At 34.9% G+C, this 21,603-nt stretch overlaps 2 protein-coding genes across 2 annotated transcripts; both read left to right on the top strand.

Annotated features, from left to right (window-relative positions):
* Positions 1-5,742: 5,742 nt before the first annotated feature.
* Positions 5,743-14,054, top strand: HELRODRAFT_188005 (hypothetical protein; the record flags this gene model as incomplete). The annotated part of the gene is made up of 10 exons (XM_009011311.1): positions 5,743-5,845; positions 6,219-6,400; positions 6,592-6,733; positions 6,812-7,399; positions 7,491-7,622; positions 8,337-11,447; positions 11,556-12,017; positions 12,138-12,352; positions 12,664-12,897; positions 13,105-14,054. The coding sequence occupies 10 exons, from the start codon at positions 5,743-5,745 to the stop codon at positions 13,144-13,146; spliced, it is 5,211 nt and encodes a 1,736-aa protein (XP_009009559.1). The 3' UTR covers positions 13,147-14,054.
* Positions 14,055-20,327: 6,273 nt separating this feature from the next.
* On the top strand, positions 20,328-21,143 carry HELRODRAFT_142985 (hypothetical protein; the record flags this gene model as incomplete). Its single annotated transcript, XM_009011310.1, has 1 exon — positions 20,328-21,143. A coding segment is annotated over one exon (816 nt), but the record flags the coding sequence as incomplete, so codon positions are not given.
* Between the last annotated feature and the right edge of the window lie 460 nt (positions 21,144-21,603).

The raw sequence follows: 21,603 nt of genomic DNA, 5'->3' as shown, positions 1-21,603 counted from the left end.
TCAACAGGCAGCTGAAAATAATGTAAGTTTATTCCCTGCTTTGTTAATATTTTTAATGAAGTATATCTTAGTTTATGTGCAACTCTGTTAATATTCATATTAAATTCATCACTTAGTTTTTATTTGATATTTATATTTTTGATATTTGACTCTTGGTATTTATTCATATTTGTCAATATTTTATTAGGTTTGTACAACAGATTTTTACTAAATGTTTTATTTCAACTGACAACAATCCCATTGTCATTTCAAGATTTACTGTTTCCAAATATCTCTATATTCATGAATATTTTAAAATTAAATTAACCTTAAATTAGTTTAAAATTAAATTAAGTTAATTGTCCTTTAATGCAACTAAAAAAGTGAACACTGAAAACTGAGAATTGAAATGTATAATGCATTAATGAGCAAATAACCAATACAAGCAGAGGCTTTTTGAGGCGGGCCTGTGAGATGAAGGATTTGGATGCCATAGATCTTGTTACACGTTATATCACTGATGAAGATGGAAAAATCGAGTCGTCTGACAGTCTTCTCTGTTCAGCTGCGACACAAGGATGCTATACTCTCTGTGAGGTTGGTTGATGATGACAAGGTTATGATGGTGATGTAAAAAAATTGTTGGCAATGTTTAAAAACAGTGATTTTTAGGTGATTATTGCTGAAATTTTAATAATGATGATTTTTCATCTTTTTATTATCTATGTTAAAGTTATGTTGACACTTTGTTGATGTCATGATTTGATATAGATGAGTAAAGATGATATAATTAGAGATGTTTCTTGTTATCACTTTTTAATAAATTTTCTTTGTTCACCTTAGCTCTATCAAAATATTCACCATGGGCAACATGATCATTTTCATCGTTATTACTTTAATATTAATAATTTCTTCATAGCCATCAAAGATATGACTAACATCATTATTATACTTTGATCAGAGATTGTAGTAGATATTGATAAACAAATATTCTCTGTTGCAATTTTTTTATTTTCTGGTTTTTTGATCATTGTCAAGATTATTTCAGTAGATGGAAATGAAGTAAAAAAATTAATTGTAAAATAATGATGGTTTCTAAGCCACAATGGAGAAAAATATTCACCTGTGAAATGCATTAAACTGTTTTACGTTGTGTGTACCTGGCAGTAGATGCAATATGCTAGCTTTTATATGGTGTTGTGCACTAAACTGTTGTGTTGTGTTTTCTAAATGCAACAGAAGTTTTTGAATGAATACTTTTAAATGTCTTTCGATATAATTCATGAACGATGATAAAGTAATATTGAATATAATAATGTCCAAGGTTTTATCATAAGATATTGTGTACATTATTTTATATGCGCTTTCAACTTTACAAATTTTCTTGAAGAAGTAATAATTCTATTACATTTTTCATTCATATTTGTTGTGCACACTTACATGCAGACAATGATTGGCCTCTCATTATTAATAATAAATGTATAATCACATAAAAATGCACAGTGCCTGATTGAAATGGGCATGAACGTAGATGATAGAAGTTCTAAGAACAATTATACACCATTGATGGAAGCATCTGAACAGAATTTTGTCGACATTGTTGATCTACTCTGTCGAAATGGTGCCAATGTCAATGCAAAATCTGTCGATTGTTAGCATATTTTGTGTTTATAATTGATGGTTTGTTTTTTTGTTAGCATTGTTTATTATGTTTTTTTGCAAAGAAGTCTTCTTGTGTGAGTTTTGTGAACGTTTTATGTATTCTGATTCATCATTATATGAGATAGAAATGTTGCAATTTCATCAAACAAATAATTAAAATTCATAATTAATAAATTTAGCTGACACCCCCCTACACCTGGCTGCCAGTTGTGGACACCTTGAAGTTGTCAAGCTGCTGCTACAGTACAATGCGAATATCGAAGAGCACAACGAGAATGGCCACACACCACTGATGAAGGCAGCCTGTGGGGGTCACATTGAAGTTGCCAAGTTCCTCATTGAACGTGGTGCTGGAGTCAACCAGTACAGCAATGATTTCAAAGAAACTGCATTTACTCTCGCTGCTTATAAGGGTTCGTGGTGCTATTTGTCTTCACCATTGATGTTAACATTTGAAAATTTGCAGGAGTATCTAATTTAACATGGTCATTTAATTTGCTTTCTTATTTAATTTTATTATGTGCAACATGAAAATATAATTAATTGTTTATATATCATACTATTATACAAATAGTGCGAGTTTTTAAACCAATTCATTCACAAACATTTCACAAAAATATCATGTACATTTGCATAAAAATATGTTTGTAAATAGTTGAAACAGCCATCTGATGACACTCACATGCACATACAGGTCAGTTAGAAATGGTAAAATTTTTGTTAAACAATGGTGCCAACTGCGACCACAAGACTGAGGAGATGCACACAGCATTCATGGAGGCTGCCATGGGGGGCCATGTTGAAGTCGGAAAGTTGCTTCTCGACATTGGAGTGCAGGTCAGTTGCTGTTTTGTTGTTTGCCTGTTTTTATTTCTAACAAGTTCATGCATTGGCAGAAACCTCTAGATTTATTTACTGGGTTGGTTTGATATAATACAAGGCTTTTGTCATTATTGGTACTGTTGCATTGGTCATTATTACTGTACTCTGTTATTATTAAAATTTTTTTTATTCATTGTTAGTTATCATTAAAATTTAAGTTAAATAGAAAGTATTGCAGTGGGTTGTAGTAGATAGAGTGACAGAAAAACATGTGCAACAGGAAATATAATAATTTAAATAAAATAACAAATAATAAAAATAACAATAATTATAATGGTATTAATTGAATTTATGCATATACTTGATCCAAAAGAAACATACATCCACAATCATGCATAGGTAAACATGCCCCCTCAGTGTTTTGAATCCCCCTTAACGTTGGCTGCCTGTGGTGGACATATTGAATTTGCTGACCTGTTGCTGAATCATGGGGCAGATATTGAAGAGAAGGATGATGAGGGTTTGACTCCACTGATGGAAGCTGCCAGGGAGGACCACATTGACATGGTCCAGTTTCTTATATCCAAGGGTATTCTATTTTACTCTCACTTTGTTTTATTCATTTTGTAGTATTGTTTTTTATTTCTTAATATCCTTAAATATTGCTCTTGCTTTTTTATGGTAAGAAAAACTATTTAAAGACATCCAAACTTTTAATAGCTAATAATTTTCTCCATCTCTGTGACTTGTTTTTATAGCTAACTATTATTTAATTTTTATTCTCTTGTCAAAAGGTGCCAACATTCACACAAGAACAAAAATTGATCATGATGTCTTCGTGCTGGCCTGCAAACACGGAAGGAGACAGATTGCTGAGTTACTTGTCATGCATGGAGCTGTTGTGGTCTGTTATATTATTGTTCATTCATTTGTTTTATAATTTGCTAAGTTGTTCAAAGGAATTGGAGCATTATTTTTTATTGATTTGTTTTTTAATATATATTTGTCACTTTTTACACTTCTGTCACAATTTTTTCCCATTGGCTAAATAAATTTTTCTATGTTTTGCAACACTAGGATAGAGAGATAGAAGGAGGTTACTCAGCCTTATTATTGGCAGCAAAACATGGTCACTACTCAACTGTACAGTATCTCATAGAACAAGGTAGGCACGTTCAGTGCAGCTCTTCTTTCAATTTACAGCTGACGTTTTCAACTATATATCTTACGTAACGTTCATATAATTTATTTCTATTGCCTCAAACTTTATTGAACAGTTTTAATATGCATGCAACAATGCAGCCAACTAAACAAAATAATTTGAATATTTAATTTGATGATTATATTTTTTTGTGCAAAGGTGCTAACGTGAACAAATCAACAAACAACAATGAGGAGACAGTGTTGTCAGCAGCAGTGTTCAGTGGAAATGTACACGTCGTGCATTTGTTACTTAAACACTATGCCGATCCTCTCTTCAAACTTCAGGTTGTTAGGCATTCTCTATAGTTAATTTATTTCAATTTTAATAGTATTTGACACTCGTGACTGCTTTCTGTGAAAAATTAAAATTTTAAATAAATGTACATAGTGATGTAAATATAGGATGGTACGATAATTGTAAATATAGGATGGTACGACGATGTTGATAGAGGCAGCCAAAGGAGGTCATGCTGATATTGCTAAGCTACTCTTCAACTGGCTGATGGGTGAATCACCAACTCCATTATCATCCTCACCATCGTCAGTTGCTGCAGCTAACAATCCATCAGCGGCTGCTTTAATGTTTGACAATGAACCTCTTGATGGACTGACCTGCCTGAACAGCAATCTCTTCATTGATGATGGAGAGATTGATTGTGAGGAAGCTGGGGCAAGAAGTATGGAGGAGTATCAGGTCTGTTTGTTGGCTGACCTGCTTGCTGGCTCATCTTCTTAGCTTACTTATATTTTATATTTGTTGTTTTTTTTAGTTCATCAATTTTGTATGTTTCTCATTCAAAAAATTAATTAAATTGATGTATTAATAAATTTGATATTCTGTCGTTATAATTTTAACATTTTCATTACATTGCCATTTAGTTCATCACCAAGGATTTGCCCAATGTGCCTGTCTCCATGGCAACATATGCAGCAGCATGTGATTCCACTCAAGAACAGAATGCCCACTCACAAGGTAGGTAGTTGTGAAAGTTGGATGCTGACGAGAATTAGAGCCCCAAGCAGAGAGGATTTTTCCGAACCGCAAGCGCCCGCATCTGCTGAGTTAACGTCCGCAATCGCCCGCATCCGCACTGCTCATTATCCGCACTGCACCCACGTAAAGGCAACTTAAATCGGCCGCCTTAATCTCATGTTTAAAATTAGAAGATAGCAATACTAGATAGCAATTTATTTATAATATAATCATAATCAAAACAACTATTAAAGAAGAATTTAATAAATTTCTAATTTAATAGTTGAAATAACATCGGCCAGAACATCGAGCACAAAATGAACGACGATGCTGGACTCAAACAAGCTATTTGTTTATTTAATATTTATGAAGATGTTATGTCATTTATATATATATATATAAATTTGAAAATATATATATATAGGATTAAGACTGTCAGAAATGCAATTATTGATGAAAATCACAGCTTGTCAGACGTTAATTAGCTTCCTGTTTAATTTTTCGATTTTTCTAATGGTAGCTTTTATCTGTATTTCTATACCATCTTCAGTCTTAGAATTGATACGTTGTGTATGTAACCAGATGCTCAAATATATATACTGTGTCTACTCTACTATGTTGATTCCTTGTTTGTTCAAAGATAGATACACTTTACGCATACTTTTTGTATAACACAAGTTGCAACGTGGACCCCAGAGAGGCTCAGCTATGGTCATGAAATACACGTACATACTCACACATGTACATATATGCAAACAAACGAAAAGACAAAATTTTTTTATTTTGAAACTTTTTGAAAATTAAATTTTGCGGTCGGTTTTTGAAAAACGCACTTAAATCCGCATCCGAGGCAAACCGCGCAGACAAAATCCGCAAACCGCAATATTTGCAAAGCCGCGTTTGAAACCGGTTTGAAACCGCATTGCGGCTCTAACGAGAATGGTGGTTGGGATTTTGATGTTTATGAGTAATTGCAGTCATTTTTATCGTCAGTCTAAATATACATATGTTCATGAATGTACTTAATCCTTAGTGTTAGGCTGTTGTTATAATCTGGAAAGTGCTGGAATATTATAGAAAATACCTTACCTGTACTGAACTAAATGTTCGGTGATCTGCATTGGAAAGTAAAAGTATATAAGGATCTGAAATTTACCAAGTTCAATGGTAAGATTGTCAAACTTGATCAAAATATTACTAATTACAGTTGGATCAAAAGCTATCATGTTAGTTAGTGAACCTGAATTAAGAAATGCAACAAATCAAGAAAATGCCAAGTTCGCCTGTGAGTATTGCATCTTCTCACAGAAACATTGAAAGTGCCAATATTTTCTGAGAAAATTTCCTGGGATGTTTAATTTGTTCTACATACACGTTCTGTTCATATGTGCAGGGTTTATTTAACTCAACCATTTTCACTGTATCAGAGCTACTTTTTATTTTATGTTATTTTTATAATAAGGAAACATTAAAATTATTCGTTGTCACCGTGCTATTTCAGTGAGTTTGTTCACTATCTTAATTGTCAATACTTAATTATATATATAATTCTACAATCATCAATGATCATGATTGCCAGCATCTTCGTCAGACAACTCGGACGATGATGACGACGAGGAAGAGGATGAAGATTACGAGGAGACCGAATGTAGTGTTAAGCACGGGATGAAAGCGCTGTACGTCAAGCAGTATCGCAACCTGCAACCATGTTCATTAGTTAGTGCTGGTCACCCAAATCAAAAGTGGAAGCATGAGCATAAAGTATGATTAAGCATCTGTTTGCTGTGTTAGCATGTTGTGTTTGCGTGCTGTATTAAATGTTCAGATGTTATATTAAATGTTCAGTGTGGCCCTGGAGATGAATGTTGAATCATTAAGCAGGTGTGACTTAAAAACACAGAAATTTTATTATTTTTAGCTCAAGATATTAGCAATAAATTTAAACACTACAGAGTGGTGGCATGTTGGCATTAAAGAAACAGCGCCTGAAACACCAGAAGAAACCATTTTCCTCCTCACATCAAGAGCTGCGATTCAATGATGGTCATCATCTGAAACATTTCATCACTTCCTCGCTCAGCTCAGCTAATATACGTTAGTGTTTTATTAATTTTGAATGTTTTGATAGACCAAATTACTATATTTACAAATATTATATTTTCTATCAACCAGCTAAAACGAAAGCAGACAAAAAACATTCAAGATCAAACACCATAGCAACATCGATTATATCTGCCTCATCATCATTATCATCGTCATCAGTACCTCTGTGTGGTCACAACCATTTGGACCACGATGAAGAGACATGTGGCATGTGTGGTTGTTTGAAAGCCATGAAGACCATGGAGGAAGTGGACAGGAGCAGTCAGTTGGAATGTCAGACCTGTCCTCCTATCTCAACCGCCGGTCGTCAACATCCCGGTGATGATAAATGTTGCAGGTTGCACCACCACCAGACTGTTTGTTCGCTTCATCGTTCCATCAAGACCATGAATAACAATAGTTTGCAACAGTTTTCTCAGCATTCTTTACAACAACATCATCAATTGACTAGCGATAGTTCTAACGGCTGTAACCTAGCTAATTGTGTCGATCAGTGTGGGTCTAATTCTGATTGTGAACCAATAAAGTCACAACTTGAGGCTCAAACAGTAGGAAACTTGGAAACAGCTTTGACCTTGTCATGTTCTCGAGGACATGTTGAATTAGTCTGCCTACTCTTATCTAAGGGCTCTAACATCGAGCACAGAGATAAAAAAGGTTAGTGATTAATTGATTAATTGTTTGTGATTGAAAGATCTGGCTCTTATCATTTAAATAGTACTATGACATTGCTTTTTAAAATTTCCAGGTTTTACTCCACTCTTGCATGCAGCCAATTTTGGTCATAGTAAAATAGTTGAAATACTAGTCGGAAATGGAGCGGATGTTGAAGCTGAAACTGAACGAACTAAAGACACTGCATTAAGTTTGGCCTGTGCAAGTGGTTATGCGAAAGTAGTCGACATTCTTGCAAGAAAAGGATATGCTAATTTAGAACACAGAAATGTATCAGATTACACTCCACTGTGCCAAGCAGCTTCTGGGGGTCATGTTCATGTCATCGAATTGTTGCTGCATTTTGGAGCTGAAATAAACTCTAGAACTAATAGCAAGTTGGGTATATCTCCTTTGATGCTAGCAGCTATGAATGGTCATGCAGAAGCTGTTTCCATCCTGCTGGATCGAGGCAGTGATGTGAATGCACAGATTGAAACTAACAGGAATACTGCTCTGACGTTAGCTTGTTATCAAGGTCAACACGAAGTTGTTTCCTTGTTGGCTGATAGAAAGGCCAATTTAGAGCATCGAGTAAAAGCAGGTTTGACACCGCTGATGGAAGCAGCACAAGGTGGCTATGTTGAGGTTGGAAAAATTTTATTGGATAGAGGTGCTGATATTGGTGCCATCCCACTTTCAACATCAAGAGATACTGCACTTGGGATAGCTGCTGAGAAAGGACATTGTGCTTTTGTTGAACTTCTTCTCAGTCGAAATGCTCCTGTTGATGTGAAAAATAAAAAAGGCATGACTGCTCTGTGGATGGCCTGCAATGCTGGTCACCTGGATGTGGTTAAAGTACTTGTTAACAAAGGAGCAGATGTTGACTCTATCGATAACAGGAAGGTTTCATGTCTTGGAGCTGCCTTAAAAAAAGGCTCTGAAAAAGTGGTCAAATATCTAGTGTCTCAAGTTAGTCAGTTACCATCGGATGCAGAATGTGGGAAACTTTTAAAATCATTTTCCGAGATAGATAAACCAGAGTTAAAAAATAGCTGCATGAAATGCCTGGAAATTATTAAGAAAGCCAAAGAAGCACAAGCCATGAAGGCATATGAGAATGCAACTATCCTGTTGAATGAACTGCAGCAAGAGAAAAAATTGGAAGCTAAAAAAAGAGCCGCTAGGGAAAAAAAGAGGGAGAAAAGAAAACAGAAAAAGAAAGATAGGTTTGCTTCTGGGTCTACAACACCAAACAGCAGCAATCTTAACAACAATGGTAATACGGCCAGAGACAGTTCAGTTGATGTGAAAACTGCAAATTCAAGTGCTTCGCCCGGAGTCAGTGATGAAGATAAACCAGAACCTAGCAGCAGACTGACAGCTTCAGATGAAGATGTTGCTGGCAAAGAGAACAACCCTAAATGTTTGATTGCTAGCAAGAGTAGTGCAACCACTAATTCTAGCGTAGATACCAACACTATTGATAACAAGAAAAGAAAAAGTAATAGAATCGATAGAGGCCACCAAAGTTCTGATGTGAAAGAAAGTACACCAGTTCCAAACCACAAAGATCAGGTAAAAGTTAGAATTGCTTCAAACACAGCTACGTCTGGATTGCCTCTACAGGAGTCAAAGGTTCAATTAAATCAGTGCCCTGAAAAATCTCGAAAAGATTCAATCCCTCTCTTGAAGACCAAATTATCGGGCATTGGTGATCTTGATGACTTTGCATTATTACCTAGCACTCTTCACACAAATATTGTTGCTGCTCCCGTTTTGTTGGCTTCTCTAGGAACGCAGAAGATGAAAAATGATTCAAAATCAGCTAAATTACCATTAGATAATTTGAAAGAGACAAGTTACACGCATAAAAGTGGTGTCCTCGCAACAACAAAAGTTACTCCAGCAGGTATTTCAACTACTACTCTAGTAGCAACAGCACAGAAGCCTTTATTGTCAACTATTCCATCTCAACCAGCTCCCGTTCACGTGACATATAAACCGGCTCTTGCATTAAACAATGTCTCAACTAATGCAAAATCATTTGTAAAGAAAAAAATTACTCCTGGCTCGAGTATAGTTCCGTCGTCGAACAGTGTGCTCTTGAAAAAGGATGATTCATTTTTATTGAATAAAGATCCACAGAGGAAGACAAGAAAAGTTGATGTTCCAGCCAGAGCTGTAAGTCGAGTAATTGGAAGAGCTGGTTGCAATATTAACGCCATTAGAGAATTTTCTGGAGCCAAGATAGATTTAGATAAATTGAAAACATGCGATGATGCCGTTGTTACGATCAGAGGTACGAATGAATCTGTTAACAAAGCAGGTGAATTGATATTGGCTCTCGTCAGAGAATCTGACAAGGACATAGATCAGCTGATTACAGCTTTTAAGCAACAACAACTCTCGGGTGGGGTCAGTCTGTTGGGAAGTAGTTCTTCCTCAAATTCTGTCGAAGTTTCAACTACCAATGTATGGAAAACTGGAAATTCATTATTGATGAAAAATTCTATCACCATCCCAAGTTGCGTTAGTATTGCTAGCACTGTGAGGGAATCCGTCAGTCTTATCCCGCCTAACAACGTTTGGGAGAGCAGAAAAATGCAGAGCTCACTAAACAACGAAGCCAGTAAAACTACAAACAATGCTTGGTTAAAAAGCACAAACAACAAAGAAACTAACAGCAATTATGGTGGCAGCAGACCAACAGTAATTTCAACCCTTAATATGAGTGGTTCTAATGTCTGGGACAACAGCATGGCAGACGGCATTGGGAAAGCCCCAGGGTCTGGTCTCAGTGTTCCAGAAGATAAACCTGAACCCATTACCACGTTTCCCATCGGAGCTTGGAAATCGGTTTCTAAATCGTCAGACATTAGATCAACTAATTCATTTGCTCATTTAAACGATTCAGTACCTAATGTGCAATCACCAAGCAATCATCCATCTAACGCCAAAGAAGATTTTTCATGGGTGAAAGCCCAGGATGCTCCGACTACTACTTTCTCAGAAACTATTATCAGAACTACCGCTGCAGTGTCGATGACGCAAAGCACATTAATGCCTGCAGTTAGTGTCGCTAACACGTCGTCTTCATCAACGTCGGATTCAACTTCGCTGTCCTCAACCTCATCCAGTGTGCAGCAGTTTCTCAGCTACCAAGCGAACCCACAGTCGCCATTATTACATTCATATTCAGGCAAGTTACCCTCGTCTATCGCACCGATATCAGCAGTACAAGAACCTGCAGCCGAATATTCACCATTTGGTGATTATGGGTCGTCATTTTTAAACAATTCCGTCGTAACTACATCATCTTCCTCTATAGTTTCTTCCAATTTAATTGCTTCCCATAGTGATGTGACCATAGACAAATCAAAAGCCCCGGGATATAGACCACCATCTTTCCAGAATAGATCTCAGTCACCCACCAGAGAGCAGTTACCAGTGTTCCAGAACAATGTAAATGTTCCAGGATTTGTGTCTGCCTGCAATTCGCTGAACTCAGATAAGTATTCAGATAGTAATAGATACGTTCCTAATGATAACGAGTCAGTACCATCGTCGTCTGCATATCATTATTTACTGCCATCTGAACAACAACATTCAATAAAAACAACTAATGTAGAGTCAGCAACAATCTCAGTTGCAGCGGCAATAGATAATAACTCGTCATATCAGAGCATCATCACTCCGATGGTTAATAGCACGCTCAATCCAAATGCACCCAAATTCAACTCCAAGCCAACATCCATCTCTCCGCAAATGTTCTACAAGTCGAATCTGCCATCCATGTATTCATCTGGGATGAAATATAACCTCCAACCTCATCTCGACCCTTCAAACGTTCCTAAGATGCATCAACAACAGCAACAAAACATTCCCATAAATAGCAGTAACGATTTGCAAATGTTTCCAAATGTTAATCCCGGTTATTCGAACATCGATGGGAGCAACTTGAGTTACCAAGGCAGCCATCAAACCTCCATGCCCGTGGAATACAGCCAGAGAAGGTTCAGCTTCAGTGAAGGCATTGCAGCATCTAGTGAGTTCGGTTAACTTGGACTTTTTATTCATAGTATCCTATTTTTATCTAGTTTTATGTCGTCATAGAGTACATAGTTTAACAACCCTTTCCTCTCTTCCAACACAGATTCTAACAAATCTGTTGTAAAATCTAATGAAGTGAACACGACGTCGTCTATTTACCAGTCACCATCCATCCATCAGCATTCGTTCACTCCATATACGACGACAACACTGAGCTATCAGCAACAGAGGCAACAATCGTATTCAGTCGATCATTACATGAGACGGTTTCCTGGTCAGTTACAGCCCATAGGCACAGAACGAAACAGCAAAAAGCAGTTGGTTTTCAGCGCAATATCCACATCTGCTTCGACATTGTCATCATCCTCTGCATCACCGTTATCATTAGCATCTGTGTCCATTTCATCACCGTTATCATCATTGGTCACGGCAGTTCAGCCTTCGGTAACGACAATCATACCACTGGTACCCAAGTCTAATTTGATGGTTGCTGGTCCAGTGGGTCCTACTGTTGCTGATCATCTAGCCAACAATATGGTAGCACCCCCATGGAACTATCATCCAGGTTTTTTCTGTTTGCATTTTTAATTATTTAAATATTTATTTAATTATTCACTTAAGTTTTTTAATGTTTTTGTTTATTTTATTTCAATTATTTCAATTAATACGTGAAATGAATGGACAGGAATGTCAAGAAGTAGCACCAACACAGCTCAACAGCTGAACAACAACACAGCCATGCTGAACATCCCGTCATCCACATACCTCTATAACAACGTTTACAACAATAACGTTGGCAGTAGTGCTGCTGCTGCTGCTGCTGCTGCTGCTGCTAGTACTCGACCGGCTCAAGTCTTCAACCACCATGGGCCAGCTTATAGTCCAAACCTTAATAACTTGGTTAGTTTGGTTGTTTGATGATTTTATTAAGATTTATTTATTAATGTGATCAAATCTTTGTTTCATTTTTATCTTTTTTTTGTTTATTGACTAATTGTATGTGAATATGTAATTTTTTTGCAAAAGTCTAATCCTATGAAATGTGTTGACCATAAATTAAGTTTGCAAGAATAAATAACGCTGATGATATTGATAAATTTAGAAAATTTGTTGAATGTAGTCGGTGTAATTATCTGTTATCTTGTTTCCTTTAATGCAATAGCATAAAGTTTATGATTACAATGTTGACTACCAACTAACCAAACCAACAGCCATCCAATCAGTACGTAATACCTAACGGCTCTACGTTGCCATCTGCGTACCATGGCAGGCTTACACCACAACTACACCCACAACAACATTACCAACAACAACAGCAGCTTCAGCAACCTCAACAGCAGCAGAATTCATTCTTTTATCACCATTCTTCATCTTATCCGAGGTTTCCACACGAGATGGAGGGCTGGCAGATGGGTGTGCATGAGAATCATGGTGATGACTTGCAGGTTGGTTGGCTGTTTGAATGATTGGTTGATTGGCTGGTTGATTCCCTGGTTGGTCGATTGATTGATTGATTGATTGATTGATTGATTGATTGATTGATTGATTGATTGATTGATTGATTGATTGATTGATTGATTGATCGAGTGATTGGTTTTTTAAATTCAGTTGTATATATTGTTCTAATTTGATCTCCTATTTGATATTTACAGGCATGGAATCTCTGGAATTCTGTCGATAACAGTCGAAAGTAAAAAGAAAACTTGCTGGTTGAGAAAAAGAAAGAATGAGGAGATGGATGGATTGATGGAGTGATCGTTTATTTTGATGAACTACTTACTATATTTAAGAGAGTTTTTATCGAATGAATATCAGAATAAGGATCATCAAACTGTCGTTAATCATTCTTTTGATTAATTTTTATTATCCGTCGACTCAGACGTACAGCATTCCCGCCATCTTTTCTTTATATTTACTTTTTTTATCACGTGACTTATCGTTGTATACAAGAGTCTAATATATATACAGTAAATGTAAGTGCGGATGTATACATTCGTATGCGTGAGTACGTTTATGTCTATGTATGTATATATAAAGTTACAAACATTTTATCATTTTGCGTTGTGCATTTGTTTCTCGTGTAAATAGGTATACATTATGTTAATAACGAATACATGTATATGTATGTATGTGTTATATATATATACATATATATGTACATATATACGTATATATATATATATCTATATGTATTGTGCATGTATATGTGTAAATGTACATGCATAACTGCGATGTATAGCGTCATCATTATTGTAATCGTTAATGTTGTCATTTTCATTATTATTATGATTATTACTAATTATCTTTTTACCTGTGAGAAGAGGAAGAATAAAATTTGTTAAGTTTCCAAGTAATTATTGTCTGGAGTTATTATAAATTTTGAGTAAAGATAATTGGTGGTGATCTCTTGATAGTAGAAGATTAATTCGTTTAGTAAGTCAATGTACTTTATTTTATGTTGATAATGTGGTTCGCTTATTCATTTATTCCAATGTTATTGTTACCATAATTATGGTTAATATACGTATATAATCCACCGCGTCCATTTATTAGTATCGTTGTCGTTATTATCTACAGTTACAATAAATGGTTCTTCATTTGATTTTCAGTTCTCTAATTTTATTTTCCGTTTGCACGGATAGCCAGATCTCGCTTTTTATAGATTTGTCGCGCCGTCCGGTTGATCAAATAGGTCGTAGGATGCTTGATTCGATCATTTCATAACCCTAAATAACATTTTTTCTCGATTGAATTAAATCTGATAGATATCCAAGCTCCCAAAGCAGATTCCCTGACAAATTTATACAATGATATGATGATACAGTGACATGATGATAGTAAACGTGATTGGACGTTCAATGCGGCCTCACCCGCCCACCGATTTTCACCTTGACCTTGTGGTACTCTAAAATTCTGGTTGACGGTTTCGCTGACATAGAGCAGCCGGCAAATAATTTGATGTAACAGGCGTTAGTGAGAAATTGTTGGTTTCGAAGGTTTCGAACTTGTTAAATCATCCGTCTGCATTGTGTCAGAAATGATTTTTCACTATTTAAATGCAAATTTTATCCATGGAAATGGATAAGTACTATAATTGAGACAATGTTTTTATAGGCACGTAGTTCTAGGCCGAGAATTGTTTTAATTAATGTCTTATTCTCTTTGTCTCAATAGGCGATAGTTAAAATTGTAAATTATGTATTAATCTTCCAGATTAATACATAATTATTGTTAATATGATTGAAACATTGATTATAGCACAATTTGTATTAATTACAAGCAATGCATTTGATGCCGGAATAATTTTAAAAGCTGCAGTTATATATTTAAAGGCGCACTGTTTCACATGAGTCCATTATTTTAATGATATATAATACTACTATATAATTATTTACTATATAATCAACTATTTATTAATTAAAGTGCAGTGCGTATTTTTGTGAATCAAATATTCAAATAACTAAAATATATATTTAATAGAATTTTTTATTTCAATATTCTATATTTTTCCTGCACTACAACCTGCCATAAATTTTCATTGCAATATACAATCTAATGTTTCTTGTTTGTTACGTTAAATAATACACATTCATTAATTCAGATGAGTTCTATACATTGTTACATCTGTTATAATATTTATATTTATTTATATTATTGGATTGGTATGAAGCGGAAAGTTCTTTTTTCCATTTTACATGATAACAACTTCTAATTTACACGAATATATACATAAAAAATATATATATAAATATAATTACCATTATAACTATCTATATAATTATGATTATACTTATTTATCCCATCTATAAAAACGTCCATTAATAAATTGCTTAATATTATTCAATAAGTGCTGTTCCGTCTGCGTATTCGTACGTATGCAAGCGTGTATGTTTGTAAGTATGTGTTTGTGTGTCTACGTCAACGTGTATGTTTATATATGAATAATATAAATATATGAATATAAATATATGAATATATATATATATATAATATATATATATATATATAAATGACTAATACTTGTTATTGCATATATTATGTAACATTTTCGCCACCTTTTAAATATCCGAATGATTAAATTTCGCCTAAAGTTCACAAGAAGTTTTGCAACTCGCATGTACGTTGTTGGATTTTTCGCACATGGCGCGTGAAATTGTAACATGTTTCATTCGGATAAAAATATGAATGTATATGTACATATTGTTGATGAAAATCAAAGCATGTTCCGCATTAGTTAGCTTCCGGTTTAATTTTTTAAATTTTGTAACGGTAGATTGTAAATCATTGCATTTTTATATTTTAAAATATTTCTATTTTAATCAATACTCATAGAACGAAGACATCCGATAATAAAAATTCAACAACGGGAAATTGGAATCCTTCCCACTGATAAATTCAGAAACAGAGGAATCATCGATAATGATGACACGTAAAAGTGTCACATTGCACAGAGTTGAAGATCGTAATAACTGATTAAATGACTGTTAAGTATTCACATTTAGCAAACAAAGAGTTAACATTTTGGAGGCACAAGATATATACTCGAGGGTTCGGCCGAAGATGGTGTAGAAATAAAAAGCTTTTTGTTTTATCATGCTTAAATGTTCTATCATAATTAAAATAAATGAGTTTTGGTTTTTAACTCAAGAAACTTGACAAAGAAACTAATGCGGACGTGCTATGATTATCGTCAATAATTAAATTTCTGACAGTCTTAATATATATATATATATATATATATGTGTGTGTGTGTGTGTGTGTGTGTGTGTGTGTCCTACTGTGTGTGTATATGTGTGTGCGTGAGCGTGTTATAATTATATATTGGTATAAATACGTTATCATTATTAATATATAAATAAATGTACATCATTATAAGTTGTAATGTGTTTTGTAAATTTTGTGCAACAGTTTATGACAACGTAACCTTAATTATTTTAACTTTTTTTGCATTTTAATAATTTCCCACACACACAACCGAACCCTGGACGGTGGCATTGGCGAAGTCTGAGCCGGTGTATTTATATGTGGTCAGCTGGTCAGCGATTCTTTCCTAGTCTGTCTGTTTGTCCGATGTTCTTCCCCGTGTCATGCATGTGTAATCACTAATCGCGGATTTGTAAATTTTAAGTGGTCTAGTAAATTTTTATTATTTGCTATTTTAATGATTATTGTCTAAAATTATTATAACTTATAATGATAAAGATGAATGTTGGCTTTTTATTGTTTCATTCTTGTTTTATTTCTTTTTGTTTCATTTAATGGGAATAAAGAAATCATTGAAAAGATCATTTTTTTATCCACTTTAACGATAGAAGCATCGTCTAAACTGACAATTAAATTTATATAATGACGAATTAATTAATTTTATGAAGTTTGTTGGCGTTTACATTTATTAAATACCAAAAAATTTATAAAAAATTAAAGTAATTTTTTTAACTTAAAAAAATCACCTAAAAATCTCAATCCTATGTATTGGTCATTGTAAAATTCCGTTCAAATTTATCTGTTACGATGGAAGTACAGGGTAAACGAAATATGTTTTTGTGTGTTTTGTTTGTTCAACAGTGGAACGGTGGAAGTATTTCACACGGACCACACGCACACGCACATACCGATACAAACACACTCACATATTTATAGATACATATATGCTGGAAGGAGTACTGTATGAATTCTACAGAATTGTTGACATTAATCAATTTAAAGTTTGTCCATAGAATTCTGTAGAATTCAGATATAAATATATATATATTAAAGATTTTTTCAAATTAACAGAATGAACGATGAAATCTTTTTTCCTCCATTTAACATTAGAGAGAAAGTAAATAAGTTGAATTAAATTACATGGAAAGAGGCTATTTTTAATGGTTTTATTATGTGTTGATGTTTGCTGTTGTTGTTGGTTGGTTTGTTTGTTGTTTGTTGTTCTTTTTGTTGACTGGTTGTTGTTTGTTCATGATTGTTTGTTCGTTTGTTAAGTTGTGAGTTGCATGATAACGCTGTATATTTTTTGTTTACGCAAACAAATATGTAAAATTACGCATAATCTTTTTTTATATTTACATTGTACAACATATACAATGCTGCACCAACATAGTATTTAATATTCATGACATGCCCGCGGCCCGTGTAATTATAATAATTAATTCAAGGAATAGCCCTTTCTTAGCTGTGTAGTTGTGAAGATGAATGCCTTTGTTATAAATGGCTATTATGTTTCTACACAGACATAAGCACACGGACACTCGCATGCACATGTATAATGCAAGTGTATGTATATATATAGTTAAATGTATATTACATGCACACACACCAAACAAACACACAGTATGTATATATATTTATATTTTTATATATTGTATATATATATATATATATATATTTGAATGAGTCATGCAGTTTATATGATTGTTTCAATGCGTTCAATGATATGGAAAGAGTAAGAGCTTCTTTCTTTTATTTTATAACAATCATTCATTCAATGTCAGTCAGTTCAACGCGAAGATGGTGTAAGAACAACAAATGTTCATGGAGTATCGTATTTTGTTTCTCATTCTTTTTACATAAACAAATCAATTGTTTAATTATTTAATATATCAAATAAATATTTTATTTTTAATTTTATTTATGAATTTATTTTCCAGTTCGTTTATATGGGATAATGGATCTGTAGACTAAATTAATTGGCTTCGCTTCTGTTTTAAACACTTTGTAATAGTTGTTTGTCATCAATATCAGTATGGGGGAAGCATCAGCATTTAGTCACGTTTCTCTTATTACCCTCCTACTTCTTTTTTGCTTGTTTTGTTCTGCCGTCATTTCAAATGAATCATCGTCAAAAAGAAAACAACAACATCAACATCATCAACAACAACAAAGGAAACCTGGTCGCAATCGAAACGAGAACCAGCTGCAGGCCACTACAACGACAACAGCAACAACGGATCTTCCTCTTTTTGTTGCCAATTTCCCAAGCACCGAAACAACTAGCAACAGTTCCAGGGCGGCATTTTCATTCTTCACTTACACGTCACCCACATTCAACCGTAATAAAAACAACTACCATAAAAATAGCTTAGACAACTTAAAAACCAACAACAACAGCAACAACAATGATCTTCCCAACAGTAACTTTTATGACAATAATAATAATATTGTCCACCGCAACAAAAACAACGTAAGGAATTCTTTTGATGCATCTCAGCACAGTCCAGCTAAAACAAAAGAACTTCCTCCAACGTGTTTACCTCAAAAACTTTGTGCTGATCAAAAAGTTCTTGAAGAGACCGATATTCGAACGAATAAAAACTGTTACTGCGACCACTTGTGCGTTGCGTTCGACGACTGTTGTTCCGATTATGTGCCGACAGTCATCAGCAGTTACATGCCAGTCAAACTGGATTCACAACTCGTCTCTTGTATGATTTTTAACTTCAATTATACATCCCTACCATCTTTATCATCGTCAACACTTACAACATCTACCAATTTGAAAGCGGCTAACAAAGCCAGCGATCAGCCCATCAAATTAATCACCAAATGTCCGAGAGACTACCGAGATTTTTTCGTGAAATCAAAGTGCCAGCAAGGTAACACGTGGTTCGCTAAATTGCCCGTCAACGGTAAGTACAGTAACTTGTTGTACAAGAATTATTACTGCGCTGTGTGTAATGGCGATACGGAGGTTATTTTTTGGAATGTGGAAAAAAAGCTGACAGTTAATTTGGAAATCCAGCTAGATATTAATCTTCTGGATGAATCGACTTCAGAAGAAACGTCACCAGAGTTTTATGTTTTTGAATATCCCGTACACGCTGCGCCAAGATTTTGTCAGTCAAACCTGATCAAAACATGTGTCGATTGGTTCACCGAAAGAAGTCAAATAGTTAAATGTACCGGAGTTAATAGAACTTCTTTTGTATTTGCTTCCCTCAGAGACCAAGTTCACGTCTATCGAAACAAACATTGCGCCATATGTAACGGGATTTCTGAAGAGTTGCTTCAAGATTGCTCTCCGATTTCTGAAAGTCAGCGCATTCCAAAAAACATTTATGAATATGAAACATCTAATCGGATTTCGATTGATATAAACACGAACCAGGGTGAAGTTAGGGTGAGAAATCGGGAAAAAATATTATCAATTAAAAGTGTAAAATTTACTCCGTGCGATGTAGGTTTCATTTTGGATCCTTTTGAATGGGTTTGTGTGCCAATCTTTTGCAAGAAAAATTACAAATTGACAAATGATGGTTGTGTGTTGGCTAGTGAGATCGTCAATCACAAAAGTAGTCACAGACACACAACAGTCAAGAGACCAACAAATAATTACAAAAGCAAGACATCGATGTTTCCCCTCACTTCAACTTCTACATTCAAAACTACTTCACATTTAATTTCAACCACCACTACCACAACAACATTAGTAGCAAATGAGCTTTTACACGATTCACTAACAACATCAACAGCTGATGAAGTAACTTCCTTTACGACAGAATCGTACAGTAATTTCAATCGAAGCATCAACAATGAACGTTTAAGATTAAACTCAACAACGAACAACATCACATCGTCTATCAAATGCTCCGATCTAGTGGTTTTCAATTATTCAGACGTTGCATTCCTGCCCGATAGATCTGTTTTTGTTCAGAAGACTGGAAAATCTTACTCTGTAGAGAGTTACGCGTACGAGATGCCGTTCGTTTATGCATGCGATGACGTCATTATGCCATCTGATAGTTTCAACGCGCTGGATGAAAATTATTTAATGGATCAAGCAGGAAAGAATATTTCTTATAATGCTTCACTTTCATCATCACCGCCACATTCTAAATCCTCATCTTTTTCGCCATCTTCAAAGTTGAATAATCTTCACAGTTTTTTTAAATTGAACACCTTCCAGAACTTTCTATCGTTTGTCGGGATAATGGTAAGCACAATGGCTCTCTTGGTAACTTTATTGATCCACATTATATACAAATCTCTGCGCACCGAATCTAGAGGCATGAGCATCATCGGCTTCACAATCTCTCTCATCTTCACTCAAATTTCTTTACTTCTAACTAATTCTTCTGAGCATTGTGACCGAATTTCTCATTATTGCTTCCACGTCGCGGTCCTGTCGCACTTCTCGCTTCTGTCCTCGTTCTTCTGGCTAAACTCCTTCACCTACTTTGCCTATCGTAGATACAACAGACTGAAATTTAGCTACCCCGGAGACGAAAAAAACAAAAACGGATTGGATTTTGTTTGGTTGGCTTTGTTCGGCTGGATGGTTCCCGGAGTGTTAGTAATTTTCACAACGAGTTTGGATATTTTCAAAATAGAAAATGCTTTCAGACCGCATTACGGTGAGTTAAGTTGCTGGATATCGAATAGCGTTTCATCTATGATATATTTAGTCGGACCTCTTTGTCTTTTAGTTTGCGTTAATGTGTTTTTCATATTTTTTGCCCTCATTCATAAATGTATTTTTCCGTTGTCGCTCATTGAGAATGAGAAAGAATCGCCGATATCAGCGATTGTAGCATCGTTGAAGTTAACAATATTTCATTCGATCACGTGGATGTTTGCTTTCATAGCTTCTTACGGCGATGTCCAACAAATTTGGTACCTCTTCATTCTTCTCAATTCATTCTTCGGTTGCATCGTTTTTCTTGTAACAGTTTTATTTCCCAAAGATTTTAAATTATTTGCCCTGAAACCTTCCAAACTTGATCACACCGACAACGAACATGTTGACGAAAGTAACGACCAGACCACAATCTCCACGACTTTCCAAAGAGATAAAAGAGTTCCCAATGGTACCATATCTGCAACAAGTTCGCCATATCTAGCCAAGTCGCCAGAGAGGGCAGAAAATCAAATTAGCGGACTGAGCAGTACTGGCACTAAGAGAAAGTACAACAACACGGCTAGGGAGATTATGTTGATCGAAACCTGTATGTAGTTTGTGTTGCAATATGTTGTTGCTGCTGCTATGTGAGATGTGTTGTCGGCGTTATTTTTAAAATTTTGTTTAACTTGTAACATTTTATGTTCAAATCTTTTTGAAATTTTTTTCAATTATATATAGCGGAATGCGATGTTGTGTTTAAGACTTAGGTATGATTGTTGTGGTTGTAATGTTTTTGTAAAATGAGATTTATTTTTCT

The sequence above is a fragment of the Helobdella robusta genome (genome assembly GCF_000326865.2).
Source record: "Helobdella robusta unplaced genomic scaffold HELROscaffold_1, whole genome shotgun sequence".
Taxonomy (NCBI): domain Eukaryota; kingdom Metazoa; phylum Annelida; class Clitellata; order Rhynchobdellida; family Glossiphoniidae; genus Helobdella; species Helobdella robusta.
This window is presented reverse-complemented; position numbering and strand designations above follow the sequence as displayed.